This window comes from Heterostelium album, assembly GCF_000004825.1.
Source record: "Heterostelium album PN500 unplaced genomic scaffold PPL_scaffold7, whole genome shotgun sequence".
NCBI lineage: Eukaryota > Evosea > Eumycetozoa > Acytosteliales > Acytosteliaceae > Heterostelium > Heterostelium album.
This window is the reverse complement of record NW_008805069.1, coordinates 275,697-302,293: the sequence shown is the minus strand read 5'-3', so window position 1 is coordinate 302,293 and position 26,597 is coordinate 275,697. Positions and strand designations below refer to the sequence as shown.

General features: G+C 30.5%; 10 protein-coding genes across 10 annotated transcripts; 7 read left to right on the top strand and 3 right to left on the bottom strand.

Annotated features, from left to right (window-relative positions):
* Positions 1 to 1,963: 1,963 nt before the first annotated feature.
* Positions 1,964 to 2,952, top strand: PPL_07485 (anticodon-binding domain-containing protein; the record flags this gene model as incomplete). Its single annotated transcript, XM_020578320.1, has 3 exons — positions 1,964 to 2,093; positions 2,393 to 2,675; positions 2,781 to 2,952. 3 exons carry the CDS (start codon positions 1,964 to 1,966, stop codon positions 2,950 to 2,952), a joined length of 585 nt encoding a protein of 194 aa, XP_020431747.1.
* Positions 2,953 to 3,379: 427 nt separating this feature from the next.
* acbA (acyl-CoA-binding protein) lies at positions 3,380 to 3,866 on the top strand (the record flags this gene model as incomplete). The annotated part of the gene is made up of 3 exons (XM_020578319.1): positions 3,380 to 3,391; positions 3,509 to 3,629; positions 3,727 to 3,866. 3 exons carry the CDS (start codon positions 3,380 to 3,382, stop codon positions 3,864 to 3,866), a joined length of 273 nt encoding a protein of 90 aa, XP_020431746.1.
* Positions 3,867 to 4,316: 450 nt separating this feature from the next.
* Positions 4,317 to 6,697, bottom strand: PPL_07483 (sugar porter family MFS transporter; the record flags this gene model as incomplete). The annotated part of the gene is made up of 6 exons (XM_020578318.1): positions 4,317 to 4,332; positions 4,584 to 4,775; positions 4,964 to 5,065; positions 5,137 to 5,250; positions 5,310 to 6,433; positions 6,548 to 6,697. The coding sequence occupies 6 exons, from the start codon at positions 6,695 to 6,697 to the stop codon at positions 4,317 to 4,319; spliced, it is 1,698 nt and encodes a 565-aa protein (XP_020431745.1).
* Positions 6,698 to 7,852: 1,155 nt separating this feature from the next.
* PPL_07482 (uncharacterized protein) lies at positions 7,853 to 9,518 on the top strand (the record flags this gene model as incomplete). Its single annotated transcript, XM_020578317.1, has 2 exons — positions 7,853 to 8,197; positions 8,277 to 9,518. The coding sequence occupies 2 exons, from the start codon at positions 7,853 to 7,855 to the stop codon at positions 9,516 to 9,518; spliced, it is 1,587 nt and encodes a 528-aa protein (XP_020431744.1).
* A 460-nt stretch (positions 9,519 to 9,978) lies between these two features.
* Positions 9,979 to 10,570, top strand: PPL_07481 (uncharacterized protein; the record flags this gene model as incomplete). The annotated part of the gene is made up of 2 exons (XM_020578316.1): positions 9,979 to 10,361; positions 10,405 to 10,570. The coding sequence occupies 2 exons, from the start codon at positions 9,979 to 9,981 to the stop codon at positions 10,568 to 10,570; spliced, it is 549 nt and encodes a 182-aa protein (XP_020431743.1).
* A 526-nt stretch (positions 10,571 to 11,096) lies between these two features.
* Positions 11,097 to 12,760, top strand: PPL_07480 (uncharacterized protein; the record flags this gene model as incomplete). Its single annotated transcript, XM_020578315.1, has 2 exons — positions 11,097 to 11,441; positions 11,525 to 12,760. The coding sequence occupies 2 exons, from the start codon at positions 11,097 to 11,099 to the stop codon at positions 12,758 to 12,760; spliced, it is 1,581 nt and encodes a 526-aa protein (XP_020431742.1).
* A 509-nt stretch (positions 12,761 to 13,269) lies between these two features.
* PPL_07479 (uncharacterized protein) lies at positions 13,270 to 13,656 on the top strand (the record flags this gene model as incomplete). Its single annotated transcript, XM_020578314.1, has 1 exon — positions 13,270 to 13,656. One exon carries the CDS (start codon positions 13,270 to 13,272, stop codon positions 13,654 to 13,656), a length of 387 nt encoding a protein of 128 aa, XP_020431741.1.
* A 607-nt stretch (positions 13,657 to 14,263) lies between these two features.
* On the bottom strand, positions 14,264 to 18,851 carry PPL_07478 (EGF-like domain-containing protein; the record flags this gene model as incomplete). The annotated part of the gene is made up of 3 exons (XM_020578313.1): positions 14,264 to 18,431; positions 18,529 to 18,596; positions 18,699 to 18,851. 3 exons carry the CDS (start codon positions 18,849 to 18,851, stop codon positions 14,264 to 14,266), a joined length of 4,389 nt encoding a protein of 1,462 aa, XP_020431740.1.
* A 2,997-nt stretch (positions 18,852 to 21,848) lies between these two features.
* Positions 21,849 to 23,167, bottom strand: act29 (actin; the record flags this gene model as incomplete). The annotated part of the gene is made up of 2 exons (XM_020578312.1): positions 21,849 to 23,021; positions 23,129 to 23,167. The coding sequence occupies 2 exons, from the start codon at positions 23,165 to 23,167 to the stop codon at positions 21,849 to 21,851; spliced, it is 1,212 nt and encodes a 403-aa protein (XP_020431739.1).
* An 872-nt stretch (positions 23,168 to 24,039) lies between these two features.
* Positions 24,040 to 26,019, top strand: PPL_07476 (uncharacterized protein; the record flags this gene model as incomplete). The annotated part of the gene is made up of 1 exon (XM_020578311.1): positions 24,040 to 26,019. One exon carries the CDS (start codon positions 24,040 to 24,042, stop codon positions 26,017 to 26,019), a length of 1,980 nt encoding a protein of 659 aa, XP_020431738.1.
* Between the last annotated feature and the right edge of the window lie 578 nt (positions 26,020 to 26,597).

Sequence of the window (26,597 nt, the reverse complement as noted above, 5' to 3'; positions counted from 1 at the left end):
ATATATCAATTCTATAAACTGTCCAACACACGCGTGAAAGACCTATATCTATATATAATTTAACAAAAAGTACAGCCTGTATATATATCTATCTATCTATACTATTAAACTAATATTATAGTTAATATTTGTAATATATATATATATATATAAAAAATAAAAAACTAATTAAATTAAACTAAAAGTTTGGTTTTGATAATGTTAATTTGAACAATTGTGTTGGTAGGTTAAGTAGTGTAGTAATAGTAAGGAAAATGTTTGCAAACAATACAAAAAATGGTTATGTTTATGCTTTTGACAATATAAATATTTATTTTTTGATATCAAAAAAATAACTATTAGATTGTTTGAAATTACAATATAATGACACTGCTCTATCTCTCTAGCCACAACTCTCTACCCAACAACAAAAAACAATCGTTTTAACTAAATTTTATTTATTGTTTTTTTTTTTTTTTTGTTTTAATGTATTTACTTTGTGTGTTGTTGCAAAAGTATCTTTTTTTTTTGTTTTATTTGTTTTTTATAAATATAACACCACCCCTACACATCACCACTACCACCAACAACAACAACACATTTCTCTTGGGATATTATTTATTTATAATTGTTGTGTTTATCGTGTCACACAAACAACAATAGAAAACAAAAACGTATATTATTTATAAAAATAATAACAAAATTAAACAAAACTACTAACTAGTAAGTTCAATTTGCATCGACATTCATTCATACATCCATCATTTCTACAGATTGTCAGAAATATAGATGTTTATTTGATTCATTACTACTAGAATTCTAATTGAGAATCTACTAACTATCCTATCTGCTGATATTGCAATATTTGTTGATTGTCATGTTATGTAATGTTATGGTAATCTCAAAGGAAAGGAAAGGAAATATATAAAGTAATATTTTTAAACTTTTTAAAATAGAAAATAGAAAATAATGAAAGAATTTGATTCTTCTCAATACATACATTAATTAATATAAATATATAAAAGATTTTATTTTTATTTATTTTCTAAAATACAAAAAGGAAAAAGGAAGAAATTATATATCTATTCTGTTTTATTATTATTATTAGTTTTAAGTATTTTTCTTTAAAAACCAAACTTTTTTTTTTTTTTTTTTTAAAAGAATATGAAAATTGAATTAAATAGTTTTATTGCCAAGTCACAAGTTTTTTATGAAGTTACCTGAAGTCAATAGGTAGTAACGTTGATAATTTGTTTTTGTTTTTTTTTTTTGGAAAAAATGAAAAATTAATAAAAATTTTAATATTAAAAATTGTTTTTTTTTAAGATTTAATTAAAAAGGTTGTTGTTCATATCATCACCATCTCCACTACCTTCAAACAACAGAGCAAATCAAATCAAAGCAGCTTGATCGGAAGTAAAATCATTTGATTAATTTAAAAAATAAAAAAAAACAATAAAAACAGTAAAAATAAATATTGTTAAAAATATATATTCATCCATCATCCATCATTCGAATCAGCAATATATATTTAGATATTTATAAGTTAAAATAGTTATCAATAATAATAATAATTATTTCATCATTTAATATCGGTCATTCTATTCTAGATCTTCAACTTCTTTTAATTTTTTAATTTTTTGTCAAAATTATTTGGTTTCGCCAAAAATTAATTCATATTTAGATAGAAGTTGTTTAAAAGAGTAGATTATCGATTGAACTTGATCATATTATAGAATATAATCTATTAATCAACTATTCGAGTAGTCGTTGTGTAAAATAATAATAATATATAAATAGAATAGAATAACTATAATAGTAGTAGTACTGTACAGTTAAGTAGAGGAAGTAAAGATACTATAGTTACCGTGTTAGTGTAGGAAGTACAAAAGAATCTGTAATAGTATATAGTATATATAGTACTGTGTAAAGAGAAAGAAGAAGTAGAAGAAGAAGAAGGAAGAAGAACCGAAAAGTGTAAAAAATGGATAACAATTCAAATGATAAATTCACATGGATGATTGGTTTGAGAGTTCGCATCAAGAATACATTGGCTGAGCAATTCGAAGGAGAAATCTTCAGTTATGATCCAACAACAACTTGTATTACATTATGTAGGTTACTATTACTATTACAACTATCATCACCATTATTATTATACTGTAATTTAAGCAAAGGAGTGGAGAGAAAGAGCAAGAGCAAGAGGATAGAGATAGAGGGAGATGAGAGAGAAGCAAGCATAGATAGAGGAGAGAAAGAAGAGATCTAAATTTATAATTCATTATATAATGAATGTTGATTGAACATACATAAAACTTTCTAAAACATTATTATTATAACTATTATGTTATGATAATGATTAATTAATTTAATATTGTTATTAACCGATATATATTTTTGTTTAATATTAAAGTGAGTGAAGATGGATCACTACCAATGTCAAGAAAACATATTGTTAGAGTGATTTTGGAATCAACCATTACAGAGGTATCGGTGATTGGATCACCAGAGGATTCATCGACACCAAGCACCACCACACAATCGATCTGTGAAATGACAACACTGCCAGCAATCAACTTACAATCAATTCAGAAGCGATGTGACAAAGCATTATATCAAGCACAGATCCAAGCATCAAAGATCGGTGTCGGTGTCACCCAAGAAGCACAAGAAATTTTTTATTCATTATCAAAAACGTATGTGTTGCGATTGCTTTTTCGTAAACAAACAATACAAACATAAGCAATAACAATAATAACTAAACCTAACACCACCATTAAACAAATATCAATATATACTAGTTTACCATGTTCATGGCAAGGAAAAACCATTGTTGTTTTGGATGAAATTAAGATATCGAGCCCATATACTGTAGATAGTTGTGTTGGAAGTAACCATCATTCATTAGAAAGAGTTAAACAAATTGTATGTATAAAGAAAGTTAAACAACAAACATTCTCACCTTTCACCTGATATATTTTTATTGTATTTATACTAACTTTGTAATGACACAACTATAGTTATCCGCAGAAAGAAAAAAATTGAAACTTAAAAACTAATAATAAATAATAAATTTATAAAAATTATTTAAATTAAAAAAATATTTATTTATTTATTTATTTATTTATTTATTTATTAATTAATTTTTTAATGAAATTTCCAAACAAACAAATATCACATCCAAAAAAAGTCATATATAATGTGACAGTCATAATTTTCATTTGAAAAAAAAAAAAAACAGATATTTTTTTAATTCTTTCAATAATTTTTCAATTTTTATTTTTTTTATTTTATTTTTTTTTACATTTTGACTTTTTTTTTGAGGTGAATTTGAATAAAAAGTTAATCTATATTTTACTAAAAATCATTACCCAACAAACTTAAACAAATACTATAAAATATGTCTCTCTCAGTAAGTTTTAAAGAGGAAAATGAAACGAAAAAACATCAAAACAAATTGTTTTAGGAAAAAGAAATAAGTTTTTATTAATATGATTTATATTGTATTGTTTTCATTACACATTAATAGGAACGTTTCGAAGCTGCTGCCGCCGAAGTCAAGACTGTCTTGACTGAAAAGCCAACCAACGAAGAATTGTTGGAATTGTACGGTCTCTTCAAGCAAGCCAAGGAAGGTGACAATACCACTGGTAAGTTATTATTATTAGGAGGAGATAGACGTGTTATCGACTAGCAGAGATTTGCATGTATTAACATTCAATGAACAATTAATAACAACTACATTAGCTCAACCATGGGCTGTCCAACTCGAAGCCAGTGCCAAGTGGAAGGCCTGGACTGCTTTGAAGGGAACCTCAAAGGATGATGCCATGACCAAGTACATCGCCCTCGTTGACTCATTGAAGGCCAAATACGCCACTAAATAATTGTATTCAACATATAAATAAATCTTGTAATTCTTGACATACTTTTATTGCTTTTTAGTTCTTATTATTATATTTATAAATGATTTTTGTTTTTTTACAACGTGACAAATTAAAAGAAAATATTTTATTCTTTTAATCTTGATTGGTCATAGGAAAATAAAAGATATGAAGTTCTTAGGATATGGGTGGTGTTGAAAAACACCTTTTTGATAGAAGGAGAAACCTAAAGAATAAAAATAAATAAAAAATAAAATGAAGAAGATTAAGTAGATTCAAATAAAATAATCAAATAAATGTGATCAAAAACTGATTTTGTGCAACTGAGATTCCACCTCTTCTTAAATATACATGTTTCGAAATATAAGTAATTTGATATCTCTTTTTCTTTTTTCTTTTTTTCACAAAAAATTATAATAATAGTTCAATTTTCCATTTAAATTCAATCCACCTTTATAAATTCAATCCACTGATAAAAAAAAAATCATACATATTTAAATACTATTCTTATTCCATTCGATACATCATCATCATCGTTGTTTGTTATATAAAAAAAAATTGTTGGAATGAAGGTAATAAAACCAAATATTAAATAAAAAAAAAAAAAAATATAGAAAGTGTAATGGATTTATAGTAAAGTTTCTTTTTTGGATGGTTTAAAGGAAGAAAGAACAAACAAACAAAAAAAAAAAGAAAAGAACAAGAAGAAGACCAAATTACAACTGGGTCGATGTGTTATGTCTTGTCGAGTCATTTAAATGATGATCACTCTGACAACAAACAAACATCCACCAACCACAGTAGATTGACACTATTCCGACGCAAGCATTGTCTTGTTTCCGGTATGAGGGTATAATCTCAGCTCCAAAACCAATTCGATCTTGTAAAGACAAAATTGATTTCTTTGCACCCCTTGTGCCAATAAAAATTTGGTTTATATTATTATTAAAAATGATTATAATCGATATCGAAAAAATACTCCATTGGAATTGAATATCCAAAAGTGAGTTTGATAGAGAGAGAAAAAAATATGAAAGAGGAAATAAAGTGTTGAAACAACGGTTACTTCTCTCTAACAGCTTACCTATTGGAAGACTTGCTCCATAGCTTCCAATGTAATATTACGTGTCTCTGGAATGAAAAAGACAACAATGGTGATGGCAATACAACATGAACCAAAGAAGAAATATACTCCGGACAAACTAAACAAACAAAAAAATATTAAATAAATATAATCAATCGGTCATCTTAAACATCTAATTAAATAACTTACGTTGAAGCCATAAACAATGGCATACAATAGGTAACAAGAATAGAGAATGCCCAATTAAGACCATAGGTTAAACCAAGTCCTTTTGCACGATTTCTCATGTTAAAGATTTCAGCTCTTTGAGAAAAAACAATAAGTTAATATATGTTGCAAATGTAAATATTAATACTACTTACGGATATACATAAGATGCAACACCCCAAGTCAAGTTGAAAGATCCCATGAAAACGTAGATACAAATGATGATGACGGTTCTTGCACCAACATTGTCCATGATGACATAACCGTCGGCATCAAAGTAAGAGTAACCCTGGAACATTGCACCAACGATGAACATGGCAATACCCATGAGAATGGCACCCAAGATGAAGAGCTTCTTACGACCCCAGATATCGATCAGGTAGAATGAAACGATGGTTGCGCCAAACGAGACGATGGCGGTACCACCAGATGCTGCGATCGAGGTGGATACATCGCTGAGACCGGCATCCATAAAGATCGATGGTCCATAGTAGAGGATGGCATTGATACCGGTGAACGAAGTGGCAATACCAATGAAGAAGGCGATCAGTGTCGCCTTCAAGTTCTTACGGTAGAACAGCTCGATGTAGGTACGATTACCGAGCGATTTCTCAGCGGAGATCTGTTCTTTGATCTCGACGTACTCGGCGACAACGGCTGGATCGTCGGTTGGCAGTTCACGCAGTTTGGCAAGCACTTCGAGTGACTCACGCTCCTGACCGATGTCAAAGAGCCAACGCGGTGAGTATGGCAACTGAATGACAAACGAGCCGAGGAAGACGGCAATCACCAGCTGGACGATCCATGGTGCACGCCATGCCCATTGGCTGGTTAGGTAGGAAGTTCCAAAGGTGATAAAGTAGCCACAGACGGTACCGAACGACGCCATCACAGTGAAGAGCGTGACAAGACGTCCACGGATATCGGGTGGCGCAATCTCAGAGTGATAGAGTGGCACGGCGTTCGTTATCAAACCGTTACCGAAACCGGCAACCAGACGACCCGCTAGCAACAGTCCAAACTTCTGTCCGATGATCTCAAAGAGAATACCGAGAGCAAAGATATAGGCACCCATGACAATACTCCACTTACGACCGATCTTATCACAGATCGGACCGGAAACGAAAGCACCGATCGCGGCAGTCATCAACATCAACGCAAAACACAGACCAGAGTAGTAGACATAGGTATTCTCATCGGCCAACTCTGAATAGGAATTGATAAACGGTACCATAACCATAATACCAGTGACAGCACCAGAGTCATATCCACAAACAAACTAATATTTATTTAAAATGAATGAAAAAAAAAAAGTTTAAAAGTTATTGGTTAGTTATTAGTTAATTAGTTAATTAGTTATTAGTTATTAGTTTGTTATGTTATAACTACTTACACCACCAAGTGCAGCCAATGCAGATGAGATATAAACAGTTCGAACCAACTTTGTAGATTTCGGTGAACTCTTTATATTTATGTTAGTATCCTTTTTAGTATCCATCTCTCTTGAATGACTATTTTCAAGATCTTTTGATTCAAAAGTCATTAGTGTTGTTTTGTAATTAGTTTATTAATTTAAATTAATTAATTGATAATAAAAACAATGGTAAATATAATATATTATAAAATTTATATAATATTTAGATTATGTGGTGTGAATAGAATAGTTAACTATAAATATTTACTAATGATCATCATAAAAAAACAGTATTTAAATAGTTGTTGTTGTGATAAAAAAATTAAAAATATTTAATAAAATAAAATTAATAACATTGAAAGAGAATTTTCCCCACAAATATTTTGTCGTTTTTTTTTAATTTGTGCTGCAAATCATGTTTGTGTGAGAATGCCCATCAAGAATCGGGGTTTTTTTTCACAAAGAAAGCTCCAAAACCAAAAAACAAAAATAAATTTGGTGGGAACTGAAATTCATTTGCAGATGAATGCAATGAATAGATTTTATTAAAAGCTGACGGCATAATTGTATCGCTGGTAAATTTTAACCGAGCTTTTTTTAAATTATCTTGGTTTTTTTTGTGTGTCGATGTGTTGATTATGTGGGTGGTCATAATTATTGTTATTTGCCTGTCTCTATTTTTAAAAAATAAATAAATAAATAAATGAATATTTAAAAGAAAATAACTTGGAACGATCAAAGTGGAAAAAGAAGAAAAAGGACTTAAGTATGCCTTTTAAATGTTTCACTAAGAGTTAGGAGGTATCGATTGTTTCTACAAAATTTTGGTATTCTGAAACCGACCAACATGAATGATATTCTTGCTATCACAATGTATGATTTGTTTGTATTGTTGTATTATACATAAATTACTATTAAGAGTTCCTTAGTCAAATTTTTAGAATTTCTCTTTTGTCTTTCTATACCTATGTTTAAAGAGATGATTTTTATTGGATAATAAGCTTATGGATATCATTTATAAATTTAATCAGAAGAAGGCGCCTTCTCCCGCTCTTTTTGAATTTCCAGAATAGAGATTTTTTTTGCAAATTTATATTTCACCTTCTAATTATGATTAAAATTAATTAATTCCTTTTTAGTCTTTCTGATAATTTGAATTCCTATTACATTAAAAAAGGACTAGATAATCAATTGATTTTAAATATCTTAATTTTTTTTTTGGATATTAAGGATTAAAAGTTCAAATAAATTAATGATTAAAATTTAGTTACTATTCTCTCAAGAATGAGTTCAGGAGAAGAGGTAGATGAAGAATTCCCAATTCTTGTAGAAGGTATAGATTTCAAAGATCAAAATTCATTGATAAACTTCAATAGAATCTATAATCTTTATTACGATTGCTTGGAGAGTAGAAATGGTAGTTTAAGATCACAATGTGTAAGGTTCTTTGTTGAATATCATAGATATAAATTTATACATTATTTCGATGTTCAAGGTTATATCAAGTTCATTGTCGATGTCTTCTTTGATCCTGAATTAGATGTGGTAGAGAATATGTCACGTTTTTACTGTGGAGATCATATACCAATGTTACAAGATATATACAATCGAATAATCAATGATAAAAGAGTAATTATTATATAAATATTAAATTCTAAAACAATTAGTGGAGAATACTAAACTAATTTATTAAATAAACTAATTAAAGAAACTAAAAAGTGATCAATTAAAGAAAAGAATTAAAATCTATAAAGGATGTTGTGCTTTCGATCATGAAGATTTCGTTGACTATGATGCTAAGGATTTCTACAACAAAGTACTGTTAAAGAACAACAAAGAAGTTGCAACGCAAACCAATCCAATTGGATCGGATAATATTAAAAAGGAGATTGTAGATAGCAGTGGTTTGGATTTCGTTTGTTCCATTGCCAACATACAATCCGCTTGCATTCTACCAGATGTCATATTGGAAAGAATTGTTTCATATTCATTGAAAGCCGATGAAAGTGATGAAGTTATAAAGCATTACAATGAAAAGAGTGTTTATGGTGTTGAATATCATATCGATAGCAAGTCAGTTTTAAATTATGCATTGGTTTCCAAACAGTTCTTCAAAGTGGTATCAAAGAAGATTACAAATAGTTATTACAATTTGAATGGTTTTTTTAATTTGGAGAGTGATTATTCACTTATCAAATCACCACCATTGTTCTTTGATTATGAATCGATCAAGTCGATTGGATATGGTTGGAATACCGATCGTATCACTCAGTTATTCTCAAGAGTGGAAACGTTTCATATCAAATCCGATGAGTATGATAGTAGAATTTGCAATAGTGACGATATTAAAAGGTTGTATCTGTTGGAGGAGTGCTTAGATGATGTAGATATAGATTTCTATCAAGATGCCATTCAAATGATGGAATACTTCGTATACATTCCAGCAATGCCGAATCTAAAGAGAATCAATGTAACAGGATACTATGGATACGATTTCAACTATAGTGAATTTCTAAAATCGATAATTACAAACACACCAAATGGCAATGGTCATGGTATTGAACAATTCAAAATCGATATCAACAAAGATTGGGACAATTGTCCTGACTACAGTTATATAGATTTCTTGGAACCACTTATAGAAATACACTCAAACACTTTGAAATCAATCGAAATCAACTATCATGATTGCCATCGTAGAGATATGGATGGATTACTTCATATATTGAAGAAATTGGTTACAACAATGAAACAACACAGTTACTCATTCATTTTGCGTACAAACTATAAAACGTTAAAAGAAGCTTACCAAGATGATAGAGATGAGGATGTATATCAATATTTACTCAATCAAATACATAGTAATAGTATTATACTTGATGATTACAGTGATAGTAATGAAGAAGATGAAGAAGATATTGAGGAGGAAAGAAAAGAAACGAAAAGATAAAGAAAGAGGTAGAAGAAGAAGAAGAGAAGAAGAAGAAGAAGTAGAAGATAAACGTGAACTACAAGCCATATGCAAGCGGTATGGTATCAAACCCCAACCTCAATCAATCCACCATTAACAACAAACTTAATTCAAATTTATCTTTTATTAAATAAATAAAACAAATATATATTTTAAGCAATTATATTTTTTTTATTACAATAATTCATGTATTTTTTACAACACAACCATTTCTCAAGTATCATTTTACAAAACAAAACTGGCTCCCAACAACTTTAGCCTGCGCATTAATTTTAAAAAAAATGTAAAAATTAAAAATTAGAGGGGTTAAAATTAAAATTTAGTTTCTATTCTATTTAAATATTCATTGAAAGAATGAGTTCAGTAGAGGAGTTAGAAGAATACACAATTAATGTAGAGGGTATAGTGATCATAATTCATTGATAAACTTCTATTATCAATGTTTGGAGATGATAGTTTAAGATCACAATGTGTAAAGTTCTTTGTTGACTATCATCGATATAAATATGTACATTATTTCGATGTACAAGGTTATATCAAGTTCATTGTCGATGTCTTCTTTGATCCTGAATTAGATGTGGTAGAGAATATGTCATCATTTTACTGTAAAGATATACCAACGATAACGGATATATACAATTATATGATCATGGATAAAAGAGTAACTAAAAATATTAATAGTAAAACATTAATGATCATAAATATACTAATTTATTTAACAAAGAAATTGAAAGCTGATCAATTAAAGAAAAGAATGAAAATCTATACACCATGTTTCAGAAATGGTCTCGATGACTATATATACAACAATGAAACAACACAGTTACTCATTCATCGTGCGTACCAACTATCAAAAGTTACAAAGTGCTTGTCAGGATGATGAAGATCAAGATGTATATCAATATCTACTCGATCATATATGTAGTATGAATATAAAACTTGATGATAGAGATAGTGATGATGATGATGGAGATTACTATGATAGTGAAGATGAAGAGGATGAAGAAGAGGAAGAAGAGGAAGAAGAATAAGAAGAGAGAAAGAAAAACCAAAGTTAACAACATAACTCGATGGTCTCTCCTAGCCATTTGCAAGCAGCATGGTATCAAAGCAAACAATGTCAAGTCATATTAATCAAACATCAAAGATCTAAGTTGTGTACACAGACTACTTCCACTTGAAACACTAATCAATCGCACACCAACATCAATCATTATAATTTATCAGTCCACCAATAACAACAAACTTAATTTAATTTAATTATTAATTACGTAAATAAAACAAATAATTATATGTTTGACTTAAGTTATTTTACAAATATGTTAAATTGTTTTGAATTGATATAGTTAAATTGTATTGATAGAGTAGAAATTAATAAAGTAAAAGATATTTAAACTAAAATCTAGATTCCTATTTTGAGTTTTAAAATATAGTAATTCTAGATTTTATCGAGCAAAAAGGATTTTCTACAACAATGTTTTTTTTTATATTTGTTTATCCTATTTGATCATTTAAATAGATTAAAATTTAGTTACTATTCTTTGATTAATCAAAAGAATGAGTTCAGTGGAAGAATTGGACGAAGAATTCCCAATTCTTGTAGAAGGTATAGATTTCAAAGATCAAAATTCATTGATAAACTTTAATAGAATCTATAATCTTTATTACGAATGCTTGGAGAGTAGAAACGATAGTTTAAGAGCACAATGTGTAAGGTTCTTTGTTGAATACCATCGATATAAGTTTATACATTACTACGATGTTCAAGGTTATATCAAGTTCATTGTCGATGTCTTCTTTGATCCTTCGTTCAATGTATTCGATAACATGTCATCGTTTTATTGTGGAGATCATATCACAACGTTACAAGATATATACAATCGAATAATCAACGATAAAAGAGTAATTATAAACATCAAATTATAAAAACAATCTATAATATATTAATATACTAATTTAGATTGCAAATATTCTAATAAATATAGAAACTTAAAGGAGATCAATTAAAGAAAAGAATTAAAATCTATAAAGGATGTTGTGCTTTCGATCATGCTGATTTCCTGGACTATGATTACAAGGATTTCTACAACAAAGTGCTGTTAAAGAGCAACAATGAGATTACAACGAAAACCAATATAATTGAATGGGATAGTCAAATGGAGATCGTAAATAGCAGTGGTTTAGATTTCGTTTGTTCTACAGTCAACACACAATCCACTTGCATTCTACCAGATATAGTTTTGGAGAGAATCATTCCATATTCATTGAAAGCTAATGATAGAAATCAAGTTATCAAGTATTACAATGAAAAGAGTGTTTATGGTGTTGAATATCATATCGATAGCAAGCTTTTATTGGATTATGCATTGGTTTCCAAACAGTTCTTCAAAGTGGTATCAAAGAAGATTACAAATAGTTATTACAATTTGATTGGTTATGTTAATCTTGAGAGTGAATACTCTCTTATCAATTCACCACCATTGTTCTTTGATTATAACTCGATCAAATACATCAAATATGGTGAGAGTACCGATCGTATCAATCAATTATTCTCAAGAGTGGAGACATTTCATATCAAATCCGATGAATATGATAGTAGATGTACCAATGACATCTATCTCGAAAGAGAGTATCTTGTAGATGAATGCTTCGATGATTCAGATCTAGATTTGTATCGAGATGCCATTCAAATGATGGAATACCTCGTATACATTCCAGCAATGCCGAATCTAAAGAGAGTCAATGTAACAGGATACTATGGATACGATATCAACTATAATGCATTGCTAATATCGATAATTACAAACACACCGAATGGCAATGGTCATGGTATTGAACAATTCAAAATCGATATCAACAAAGACTGGAATCATAGGCCAGACTACAGCTATATAGATTTCTTGGAACCACTGTTACGATTACACTCAGACACATTGAAATCAATAGAAATTAACCATCATGATTGCGATAATGATGAAGATATGGTCGGATTACTTCGGATATTGAAAAAGTTGGTTACAACAATGAAACAACACAGTCACGCATTCATCTTACGTACAAACTATAAAAAGTTAAAAGAAGCGTGTCAAGATGATAAAGATGAAGATGTATATCAATATTTACTCAATCAAATACATAGTAATAATATTATACTCGATGATTACAGTAATAGTAATGATGACGAATACGATGAAGATGATGATGATAAAGGTTATTATTAATATGATGATTAAATTATAAAATAAAATAGCTATAACAATGCTATATATATATATTTCTCCAATTAATTTTAAATTTATAAATAATAATTCAAACATCTTATTAAACTAACTAACTTTATCTTAAAAAAAAAAAAAAAAGAAGAAGAAGACACTATTTTTATTTTACTTCATAACTTAGGAGTATCTTGAGATTTTGTGGTTGAGGGATTGTTTTGTGGTGATCATCATGTATTGAGCAATTTGTTGTACATGTTCGAAATAATACTAGTTAACATTTATAATTTTGAAATGAGGGAATGCCAGTTATCTTCATTTATTTTTTTGTTTTAGATTTTTTTGGCGCCTTGAAATGCAAGATCGAATGATCCTCATGAGGAATGTAATTATAGACAACTATATATATATAAATGTAAAGAACATTATTAGATAGATCTAGTTGTACAATACACATTTATTATTAGTTTGTATTTATATAATAACACTTTAAGAAAGTTAAAAAGAAGAATAACATGGTTTCAAAATTACAAAGAATGAGAGACGAGTACGAGGATGGTGACTACCTGACAGAAGATGATTACGCTTGGCTCGAGGATAAAGGTATCGACATCGATGATCTCTACGATGAAAAGTACGACTATCTCATCACTGGAAAGAAACCAAATGGTAAAAAAGTAGATGTATCCTCTGATGAAGAGGAAGAAGATGAAGAAGAAGATGAAGAAGAAGATGATGAAGAGGAAGATGAAGAGGAAAAGAAAGAAGAGAAACCAGAGTTACCAGCAACATTCAAAGGTCTCTCCTACCGTGAACTACAAGCCATATGCAAGCAACATGGTATCAAAGCAAACGATCCCAAAGATACATTAATCTCAAATCTTGAAAAACTAAAGATCTAAGTTGCAACCAAATACACCCACCTGAAAACACAACCTCAATCAATCCACCAATAACAACAAACTTAAATTTATTTTTAATTAAATAAATAAAACGAATAATTTATAATATATATATATCTTTAAAACTTATTTTCTTTTACACAAAAAAAACTTTATCTGTATAAAAGTTCAGATACTGAGGAAGATAATTACAATTATTTAAAAGATGATTCAGATGTAAAAATAAATTGGAAAAAATAAAATAAAATTCTTTGATCAAATACCGATCGTATTATCAATTATTCTCAAAAATCAAAGTGTTTACTATCGACTCTGATGAATTCGATTGTATAGGTAAAGACGACTATAAATGATTGTTAATCTGTATTATAGAGAATCATTGATGATAATGATGAAGAAAATTTTTTTTTTTTCTTATCCCTTTATGTCACATTATGAAATACACATGATAATAAAGAAGAATTTTTAGATCATATATAAAATAAAAAAAATAACTGACTATAATAGAACTTGTTACAAATTGTTTATCCTGATTTTGAAAAACGGATATGAATTTGAATGAATAAGAATGGATTAAAATTATTATAACCATTTTATTAAATATTTTTTAGTTGTTTTGAGATGGATCAGTTTTAGATTTGTTGATTCTCTTTTCGATATCATTGGTTTGTCTAATCCATCTTCTTTGTCTTTTAATGTAAAGTGCAGTACCAGCGGCGATACCAGCTGCTGCAACTCCACCAATTACACTACCAACGATAATTGGCCAATTATCTTTCTTTGGAGATTGACAATTAGAACCTTTAAGATTTGATCCTGACTTATCGGTTTGGATCATCACAGAGAAATCAGGATCGATCAAACCATATGATTCAAAGAATGGAATCGATGTTCCAATGATGAATGTTCCTTGTGGACTTGGAATTTGTTCAACCTTTCCAACGATTGATCTTCCATCGATTTCTGCCAATGATAGATATCTTCCAGACATCAGACCCATAGGAGTTTCCATTGTTGCATATAATAGTGATGAATAAGAATCCGATGTAATGTTGGAGTTGGATTTATCACATTCTGGCAATCCTATCGTTTCAGACTTTACAAGTATTCTCAAGGTGTTTAATCTTGATTGGAAAGTCCATTTACTAACTTTCATTGTTAGTTTCAAAGTGAATTGATTAAAGTGGAAAGATTGTCCAGAGAATGTAATATTTCTTCCATTTTTCTCTGTGATATAATTGAATGTTGCTGACATGTTGACATTGTTTGGAAGTGAGATATGGAATGTCCATTCACCTGTATCTTTTTCATTCGAAATCAAGTTCCAAATAGATTTATCGAATGTATAGTTGGTGATGATATTGTCAGTTGAATCCAATTCTTGAATGCCAATCACTGAAATCTTGAATTGAATGGTTGAATCATTTCTCTCACCTGTAATCACACCGGGATTGTTTGGTTGGTTTGGTGTTGGTGTAATAGGTGTTGGCGTGGAGTCGACTGGTGGATTTGAACACGATTCACCCGTATATCCAGAATTGCATTGACATCCAACTGAGGTACAAATTCCATTACCACTACAACCATTCGAACACTGAGATGGTCTTGTGCTTGTAAGTTTTAGAATTGTAATATAATAATCGTTGGCTGGTATGTTGTTCACAATTACTTGAAGATATCTTGTCAGTGGTTCTAGATCACGACGGATTGAACATAAAATAAAGGTGGTGTTTGATTGTGGTTGTACTCTGCAAGTATACGGTCCAATATTGACAACAACCATCTGATAATCAGATCCAAAGTTTTTACCATAAATTGAAAGATCACCGCCTACACTGTAGAGTTGAGAAGTAGATATGATAAATGGTGGAGGATCTATACATCCGAGACCATCAGGTGATATTACTTGATCTGAAGGACAATTACAAATGAATGATCCATTTGTATTTTGACAAGTTGCAACACCTCTACAAGGACTTGGATTCTCTAAACATTCATTGATATCAGTACAGCTTTTACCATCTGCGCTCAATGTGTAACCAATTGAACATGAACAATGGAAGCTACCTGGTGTATTGATACAAATTTGAGAACAGTTACCATTGTTTGTTGAACATTCATTGATATCGGTACATCCTCTGCCATCTGGACTCAATGTGTAACCTGTTGAGCATGAACATTGGAAACTACCTTGAGTATTGGAACAGGTTTGATTACAACCCCCATTAACTGTCAGACATTCATTGATATCAGTGCATCCTTTGCCATCATTATTCAATGAGTAACCATTTAAACAATAACAATAGTATATACCTGGCGAATTTGTACAATTATGAGCACATCCACCATTGTTTGTTGAACATTCATTGATATCGGTACATCCTTTGCCATCTGGACTCAATGTGTAGCCAGCAGTGCATGAACATTGGAAACTACCTGGTGTATTGGTACAGGTTTGAGCACATCCACCATTGTTTGTCGAACATTCATTGATATCGGTACAACTCTTTCCATCTGCATTAAATGTGTATCCAGCAGCACATGAACAACTATAACTTCCAGGATTGTTATTACATGTTTGAGCACATCCACCGTTATTTGTCAAACATTCATTAATATCAGTACAGCTTTTACCATCTGCATTCAATGTGTAGCCTGTTTGACAAGTACAATAGAAACTACCTTGAGTGTTGGTACATGTTTGAGCACATCCACCATTGTTTGTTGAGCATTCATTGATGTCGGTACAACTTTTACCATCTGCATTCAATGTGTATCCAGAATTACATGTACAATTATAACTACCTGGTAAATTGTTACAGTTTTGAATACATCCACCATTGTTGTTCAAACATTCATTGATATCGGTACAACTTTTGCCATCTGCATTCAAAGTGTATCCAGCAGCACATGAGCAATAGATGCTTCCAGGGTTGTTATTGCATGTTTGAGCACATCCACCGTTGTTTGTTGAACATTCATTGATATCGGTACATCCTTTACCATCGGCATTCAAAGTGTATCCAGCAGCACATGAGCAATAGAAACTTCCTGGTGTATTATTACATGTTTGTGTACATCCGCCATTGTTAGATGAACATTCATTGATATCGGTACATCCTTTACCATCTGCATTCAATGTGTATCCTGATCCACAAGAGCATTGGAAACTACCTTGAGTATTTGTGCATGTTTGAGCACATCCACCATTGTTTGTTGAGCATTCATTGATATCAGTGCATCCTTTACCATCTGCATTCAATGTGTAGCCAGCAGAGCATGAACAAGTGAAACTACCTGGGTTATTTATACATGTTTGAGCACATCCACCATTGTTTGTTGAGCATTCATTGATATCAGTACATCCTTTACCATCTGCATTTAAAGTGTAACCAGCTCCACAAGAACATGAATAGCTACCTGGTGAATTAGTACATGTTTGAGCACAACCACCATTGTTTGTTGAACATTCATTGATATCGGTACATCCTTTACCATCTGCATTTAAAGTGTATCCGGCAGCGCATGAACAAGTAAAACTTCCAGGATTATTTGTGCATGTTTGAGCACATCCACCATTGTTAGTTGAGCATTCATTAATATCGGTACAACTTTTACCATCTGCATTCAAAGTGTAACCAGCAGCACATGAACAAGTGAAACTACCTTGAGTATTTGTACATGTTTGAGCACATCCACCATTGTTTGTTGAACATTCATTGATATCGGTACATCCTTTACCATCGGCATTCAATGTATAACCAGCAGCACATGAACAAGTGAAACTACCTGGGTTATTTGTACATGTTTGAGCACATCCACCGTTGCTTGTTGAACATTCATTGATATCGGTACATCCTTTACCATCGGCATTCAATGTGTATCCAGCAGCACATGAACAAGTAAAACTACCTGGTGTATTGATACAGGTTTGAGCACATCCACCATTGTTTGTTGAACATTCATTGATATCGGTACATCCTTTGCCATCTGCATTCAAAGTATATCCGGCAGCGCATGAACATTGGAAACTACCTTGAGTATTTGTGCATGTTTGAGCACATCCACCATTGTTTGTTGAGCATTCATTGATATCGGTACAACCTTTACCATCGGCGTTCAATGTATAACCAGCAGCGCATGAACATTGGAAACTACCTGGTGTATTGGTACATGTTTGAGCACATCCACCGTTGTTTGTTGAACATTCATTGATATCTGTACAACCTTTACCATCAGCGTTCAATGTGTAACCAGCATTACAAGAGCAACTCGACGTACCACCAATATTATTACAGTTTTGTGCACAACCACCATTGTTTGTTGCACAAGGATTGGCTGGAGTTGAACAGTCTGAACCAGACCATTCCGAAGTACACTGACAAACACCAGTACCAAGACAAGTACCACCATTCAGGCAATATGAAGCACACGGATACATCACACCCATATCGTAGTAGGCATCGAATTGCGGTAGCGGTCCACCGAACGATTGACAATAGTTGGTTGGTGTTGCAGTAGATTTCCAACCAAAACCGATGTAATTATAATTATCACCACACGATTCAATAATAAAATATCGCTTTGTTGGATCCGCCATGAAATCGAATACGGCAGAATCTCCAAATGCAAAGCCAGGTGGGCATGCATCAAATTGATCGGTTTCAGGAGCGAATGGAACAACGGCATTATGATTATAATCAGTGGTTGTACAATAAGCAACTCTGATTTCTCTATTTGGATTCGATATACTATGATAATCTGTTGCCGTAAATCTAAAATAAAACAAAAAAAATATTAATAATTTTGTTGATTTTTTTTTTCACACTTGTGAGTGATTATGATCGATAGTAAAATAAATAAAAATATTACCCAGAGTCACAAAACATCGGTCCATTTGACATTTGGAAATAACTTTTCATTGGATCGGGATTTTGACACTAAAAATTATTATAATAATATAATTCTTTCAAATTAGTAAATGATAAATAACAATAAATATTTATTATTTTATTAATAATTCATTTAAAAACTAAACTTACCCTCCAAACAGCAAATGTTGAAGAATATCCTTGATAACATCTGTTTGAAGGTCCTATGCTATAACCTGGAGGACATGTTATAGCATTTACATATAATAGAAACAAAGAAATAATATTAAATAAAATTAATATTAATTTCACTTGATTTCTCATTGTAATTAAAAAAGAAATAAAAAAATAAAAAAATTAAATTTATCTTTGTCTTTGTTTAAATTATTTATTTTTTTAAATCTATATTTTATCTTAAAATATTTAGTTTTTTTTTTTTTTATTTAAAAATGTTCAATGTAATTTAGATTTATAAATCTATCTTTTTAATATTTTATTTATTATTATTACAATTATTAATATTATTTTTATTAAATTAAATGTTTTTTCCCAACAGAGTTGAACAACATTGAAAAAAAACAAAAACCATCAAGGTATAGAAAAACTGATCCCCTTTTCATTAACTATCTATCTAGATATTCATTTTAGGAGCAAAACATCCTCTCTACTCTTTGGTTTCCATCCACTACTTTTCTAATTTCCATGTTAAAGAACTCAAGTTAATATCTAGGCGTGTAGGGGTATGAAGTTTTGAAAAAATTTCAAAAAAAAATCTATATTTTGTGATTTTTTGGAGGGTTTTACCAACCAACGTGGTTAGATTTAGATTTTTTTGATGGGATCTTTTGTTACAAAAAACTAAATAAGATCGGGTCACCTAGATTGATTAAAAAGTGTAAAATACATTAAAATTGGAGGATCTACTTTTTTTTTCTCTTTAAATATCAAAGGTCGAAATAAATAAAAGGTTGAAAAACTCCCTTTTCATAATAAATAAAAGTTTAACTTTTACCAATTATTAAATAAATAGACTATTCAACAACAAAAAGATAGATTTTATATTCTTTTAGATATAGAAATTCAATTTCATTTGAAGGATAAAACAACATTGCTATTAGTTACTCTTCTTAAAAAACCCAAATTTCCCAACTTGATTTCAGGGTATCTTATTAAAAAAATCTCCTCAAAAAAAAAAATGTACCAGATATTCTAGAAAGATACTTACGTGTCAAATTTGCAATATTCTTTTTTGTAAGATGAAATAAATCTTAAGATTTAGTTCGATGATCTTCACATTCCCACCTGTCAATTAAATTCAAAATCATAAAATATTAAATAGATTTAAAAAAAAAAATCTAATTGGGATTTCAACAAACTAACCAGGATTGGATAAAGAAAAGAAAAATTTCATTGATATGAATAATTTATATAAGTTTGTTACCATAAATTTATTTAATCTATATATGTAACTTTTATTTTGATAGTATCTGAGATAAAGAATATTATCAATGATTATTTTTAGATTGACAAATTAAATTACTTGAAAAGGTAATTTATTTCTTATTCTATCCTAATTTCTTTCTTTAATACTTCCACTTCTTTAATTTTATTTACCAATACGATCTTCCTACTCCTATATTCAGATGATTCAATAATTTTGAATAACTGATATGAATTTGAATGAATAAGAATGGATTAAAATTAAAATAACCATTTTATTAAATATATTTTTTAGTGGTTTTGAGATGAATCAAGTTTAGATTTGTTAATTCTCTTTTCGATATCATTATATTTATTTCTTTCATATTAGCAAATAATAAATAAAAAATAAACTTTTAAATATCATTTATTAAATCATTCATTTAAAAACTAAATTTACCCTCCAAACAACACAAGTTGAAGAATATCCTTGATAACATCTGTTTGAAGGTCCTATGCTATAACCTGGAGGACATGTTATAGCATTTACATATAATAAAAACAAAGAAATAATATTAAATAAAATTAATATTAATTTCACTTGATTTCTCATTGTAATTTAAAAAGAAATAAAAATAAAAACTAAATTTAGGTTTTTAAACTATTTTTTTGATTAATATTATATCTTAAAATATTTATTTTTTTTAAACAATTGTAAATGTAATTTGGATTTATCTCTCTAAAAAAAAATCTTTTTTTATTTTATTTATTATTATTTCAATTATTATTAAATCCATAATTTTTTTCCCAACAGAGTTGAACCACAATGAAACAAAACAAAAAACCATCAAGGATCTAAAAAACTGATCCCCTTCATTAACTATCTATCTAGATATTCATTTTAGGAGCAAAACATCCTCTCTACTCTTTGGTTCCCATCCACTACTTTTCTAATTTCCATGTTAAAGAACTCAAGTTAATATCTAGGCGTGTAGGGGTATGAAGTTTCGAAAATTTCAAAAAAAAAATCTATATTTTGTGATTTTTTGGAGGGTTTTTTACAACCAATGTCGTTATATTTAGATTTTTTTTTTTTTGATGGGATCTTTTGTTACAAAAAACTAAATAAGATCGGTCACCTAGATTGATTAAAAAGTGTAAAATACATTAAAATTGGTGGATCTACTCTTTTTCTCTTAAATATCAAAGGTGGAACTAAAAAAAGGTTGAAAAGTTCCCTTTTCATAATAATAAACAATTGAATTAAGAATTTGTATTCATCTAGATACCCATCTTCATCCTAAAAACAAAAAAAATCAATAAAAATAAGAACAAAATTTCCTAACTTATTGGATTTTTTTTTTTAGATTTACTTCTTATCAAACAGTAATTAAAGGTATCATCCTAAAGATATTTTCGTAAAAATCTCTTACCAAATATTCAATAAAAGATACTTGCTTCAAGTTTGAAATATTCTTTTTCGAATGATGAGTAAAAGATGTAATAAATCTTAAGTTTTAGTTCGATGTCCTTCAGGTGACTACACCACCTATCAATTGTTCAAAATCATCAAAATAAATATTATTTTTATTGGGATTTTCATCAAACCAACCATATGCAGGATAGGAAAATATCGTAATTTTAGTAAGGAGCTAATGCAGAATTTATTCAATTGTTTTATTATTTTATGTATATTTTTTTTGAGGATAATTCTTAATAATCCATTATTTTTATTATGATTAATAGTATCTGAGATATAAGAATATCAATCATATTAATCAAATTCTTTAGTTCAATCAGATAATTTTTTTCAAATTAATTTAACTTAAATGATGTTATTTTTTTTATTTAATATACATATATTATTACAAGTTTGTCAACATATACAATGATGATTAATTTTTAAAATAGTATTTTTCTAGTTATTGACATCTTTGATGGACCTGATTCATCGTAGTCTTGTCTGGTTATCCACATTTGTTGGAAGAATTCGAGTGATGCCAGAATGGAACCACCAAGCCACGCAGTAAATCTACGTTCAGTCGGTGGAATTACTTTGATCCTCATTCCAGAGGGTGCCAACGCTACCAATTCCTTATGAATACGATCTGCTATACCTGGAAACATTGTTGATCCACCTGCCAATATAACATTACCGTACATCTCCTTACGTAGATGGATATCACACTTGACGATGGAATCGTAAATTAATTTGTGAACGCCATCTGCCTCTATCCCCATTAGTGACGGTTTAAACAATGCTTCAGGACATCTAATCCGTTCGTTTCCAATCGTTATAAACTCGCCAGAGGGTAATTCATATTGTTTGTCCAGTGTTGCCGTTGTTGTACTAGCGGGTGGCGAGGTTGACGTTGTTGCAGCACCACCACCACCAGCAGCAGCAGCATATCTACCCATCTCACTTTCATAGTCCAATGCAATATAACCAAGTTTCTCTTTGATGTCATAGACTATCGATCTCTCTGCTGTAGTTGTGAAACAATATCCTCGCTCAGTGAGTATCTTCATCAGGTAGTCGGTTAGATCACTGCCGGCAAGCTGTAGCCTACCGATGGCATGTGTCAGTGCGTAACCCTCGTAAATAGGAACGCTATGTGTAATGCCATCGCCCGAATCCAATACGATGCCCGTTGACCTACCGGATGCATACAACGAGAGCACTGCCTGAATCGCTATATACAACGCCGGTACACGTAGATTATCAAACATGATCTGGGTCATCTTTTCGCGATTCGCTTTTGTATTGAGCGGTGTCTCTGTAAGTAAAACTGCATGATCTTCGGGCGCAACACGTAACTCGTTTTTAAAAACATGTCGCCACACTCTCTCGATGTCATCCCAGTTGACAACGACACCATTATGCACGGGATAACGCAACGCTGTATAACCTCGCTTAGAAATAGCTTCGTCACCTACGAAATAACTATCTGCTTTTTGACCAACCATAGTCGATGATGTACTGCTATTGTTATTACGTGGGTGTCCAACTACCATAGGGAATACAGCAATCGGTGTATCATCTCCTGAGAAACCAGCCTTACACAGAGCAGATCCCTAATTTATGATTAGTGTGTTGTAATTATAATTTCAATGTCATTATCAGCATGCTAGGTAGCAGAACCACCAAATTCCATTATAACTATATAGTTTGATTATCATACATTATCTATTATTATAGCTTGTAATACTTCATCACTCATTTCAATACTATGTATGTTCTGTTCAATAGGAGAGTTAACAAATTAGTATCTTTTCATTTAAATTGAATTTTAAAAACAAACTTTTCTATTACAGTTAACTTCTTTTAAATTAAAAAATATCTAGATACTTATATATTAAAATTTATAAATAGATGGAAATATCTAAAAAAATTCAAAAATTAAATCATGATTTTTTTTTTTCTTCCTTAAATTTCTTAAAGAAAAAACAAAAAAAATAGAAAAAATAAACAAAATTAAATTATTATTTTATTTTTATTATAATATCTATTTTAGGAAAGAGATCATATCAAGAGACAACAACATCAGAGAAGAATAAGAAACAAAAAGAAGATGAACAACCTATCAAAGTAGAATATATAGATTTCAGTGATAAAAATTCATTGTTAAACTTCAATAGAATCTATAATCTCTATTATCAATGTTTGGAGAGTAGGTATTTACTAAATCAAAAAATGAGGCTGAAGATGGCAATATAGATAATAAAAATAAATAAAAAATTGGTATTAAATATTCTAAGTGAAGGAATTTCTTTATAAATAATACAATATATTTCTATTACTTAATATTGATTGTTGTTTCTTATGATGATTATGACCATGATGATGACTATTTGTTGTTGTCATCTCTTTTAATAGTCGTGATTTATAAAAAAATACTTTTTCAGTTTTATTTTTGATCAGTATTTGGAAAGATATTTTTGGTTCACACAAAATGAAACTGGCGCCTTTTGCTTTAATCAGAGTGTTTGTTTTTATATTTTATTTTATTTAATTTAGGGTTACAGGAAAGAGCTAGTTTTGTTTTGAATTAGTGGTGATTATTTCTTTTGTTCTTCAAATAAATATATTAGAATGGAAAAAGATAAATTCACACAGATATTTAACAATTTTGTATTAAATAAATTAATATTCAAACATGTTAAGAGTATTCATGATGTTATTGGTGGTGCTGCATACAGATGGTCAGAGGTAATAGAGAATCCAACAGTAATGGCTGGTTATTCCTATTTAAATGAACTTAAACTGTATTATGCCGATCATTCTATTGGTAGTTATGAAGTTAGTGCAACACCTACATTTAGAGCAGCAATCAAAAGTGGAAACATCGAGATGCTCAAATATTTGGTGGATTTGGCCAAACCATTATCAGTAACCGGTCAACATATTAATTTCAATGGAATCTTAGGTTATGCAGTGAAATATGGGGGTTTTGAAATGGTCAAATGCATATGTACAGAGTTTGAAAAGAAGAGATTGGATTACGAGTCTGCATTCATGAAATCACCACTCTCTGGAGATATCGAATTAGTCGAGTATATAAACGAGAAAATGCTGGTGGCGAATCGTGATCATTTAGAGACAAGAGAATTCGATGTAGATTATGATAGAGAGGAAATATTCTATAATGCCGCAAAGATAGGTCGAATCGATATCATTGAATGGCTGTTGGCGAATAGATCAGAAGATAGGCCTGAAGGAAATGAAATGTATTTTGGTGCAATTAAAGGTGGACATCTCCATGTTGTTCAATATCTCCTCGATATCGACGAACCAACTACAGATCCGGATCATGGTACATTGTTTGACCATTCAATCTTTTACAATCAATTTGAAATTGCAAAACTATTACATCAACATGATATCACAGAATCGGAAGAGACACCCATAGATTATGCAGCAAAAAATGGAAATATCGAATTGTTGACATGGTTGAATGAAAATACAACTGTCGAAGCAAGTGAGGAAGCTATGAACAATGCAGCACTCAACAACGATTTAGAAGTTCTCAAATGGTTACAACAACACCGAACTGAAGGTTGCAGTGAATCTATAATCCAAAGTGTGTCTAGTAAAGGTCATATTGAAGCTGTTCAATGGTTATATGAGAATCAAAGTGGTGTACTTCAATCCCAACAATCAATCGATGAAGCTATTACATATGGTTATTTAGAACTCGCCAAATGGTTGTTTGAAAAACGAAATCAACAACCAAGTGAAGATGCAATAGATTATGCTGCAAGCATTGCATCATCGGATATGACCAGTTTGGAAATGATCAAATGGTTGCATGAGAATCATCCAAATGTAGGATGTACAGAACAAGCTATGTTATATGCAATCGGTAATGGTCATTTCGGAACAATGAAATGGTTGCGAGAAAACAGAACTGAGATTTCAAGTTCGAAAAAGCTTGACTTGAATGGCTTTGACATGAACAACTTAGATAGAGAAGCTATCGATTGGTTATCGGAGAACTTTATTATCGATTGGGATCTAGTACTTTTTAATGCAGTGAACAATGATAATTCAGAAATAGTGGACATTATTATCAATCAGAATCTCTCAGCTATCGCTGTTATTGACAGCTATAGTATCTCAGAGTTATTCCGCAAAGGTTGTAGAAAGATGATTAGATGGTACCACAACAATAATATTCCAGGCGTATTCAATGAAGAATCAATGAAGAATTCGATTGGCGGAATGCAGTTTCCACTTGTAAAATGGCTCTATGAAAACAGAAGTGACTGTCAATGTACTTTTAATAGTTTCAAATCGGCAGTCGAATCTGGAGATATGGGTATGATTGGATACCTCTTGGAGAAACATCCAGAGTTTGGCTTTCGAACAACTATGGAGGATTATCTTGAACAATATTTTTGTGATGATGATATTGAAATGATTGAGTTCATTTTGGACAAGATCGACTTTCAATTGGTGGAACTAAAGAAATTTCAAGAGAAGATAAATTCCTCATCAGACTATTCTGATATTTCAAAAGCACTTTTGAATGATCATATTAAAAAGAAAGTCGCTTATTATGGTGATCGTTGAATAAAGAAAAAAGAGTTTGTTTGATTAATAAGTTTAGTGAGCAAAGAATTGTTAAAAGTTAATTAAAGTTAGTGAGAAAAACAAAAAAAAATCGACCTAGCGAACCACTTGCTGTTCACCCATTTTTTTGGTTTTTGCATGAAAAAAAGTTTGTGGCTACAGCAGCACCAGAACATTCGATGAAAAAATAAAAAAAAAAATGGAATTTTAAAAAGATATTGGAATTTTGGCTTATTTTCGACCAGTTTGATTAAAACTATTTAGTTTTCTTTTTTTACCGACAGTCGATTGAGGAGCACAATCGATATGAACAAAGTCATCGTTAGGAGCATTACCATCTGTATCGGGCTGTTGGTGCTCTTCTGTGTCATTCTCTGCCACTTCTTTATCATCATGAGCTGATTCAGATTGCAATCGGTATGTCTACTACTTCTGATTCAATTGCAGTTTGAGTTGGTTCAAAATAATATCCATTAGCATCTCTCGTGATAGATTCAGTATGGAGGAAATGCTCTCTCTAAGGTTTTTACAAATTCAAGGCAAGTGTCCGCAAGTAGAACAATCTTTATGTTACACTG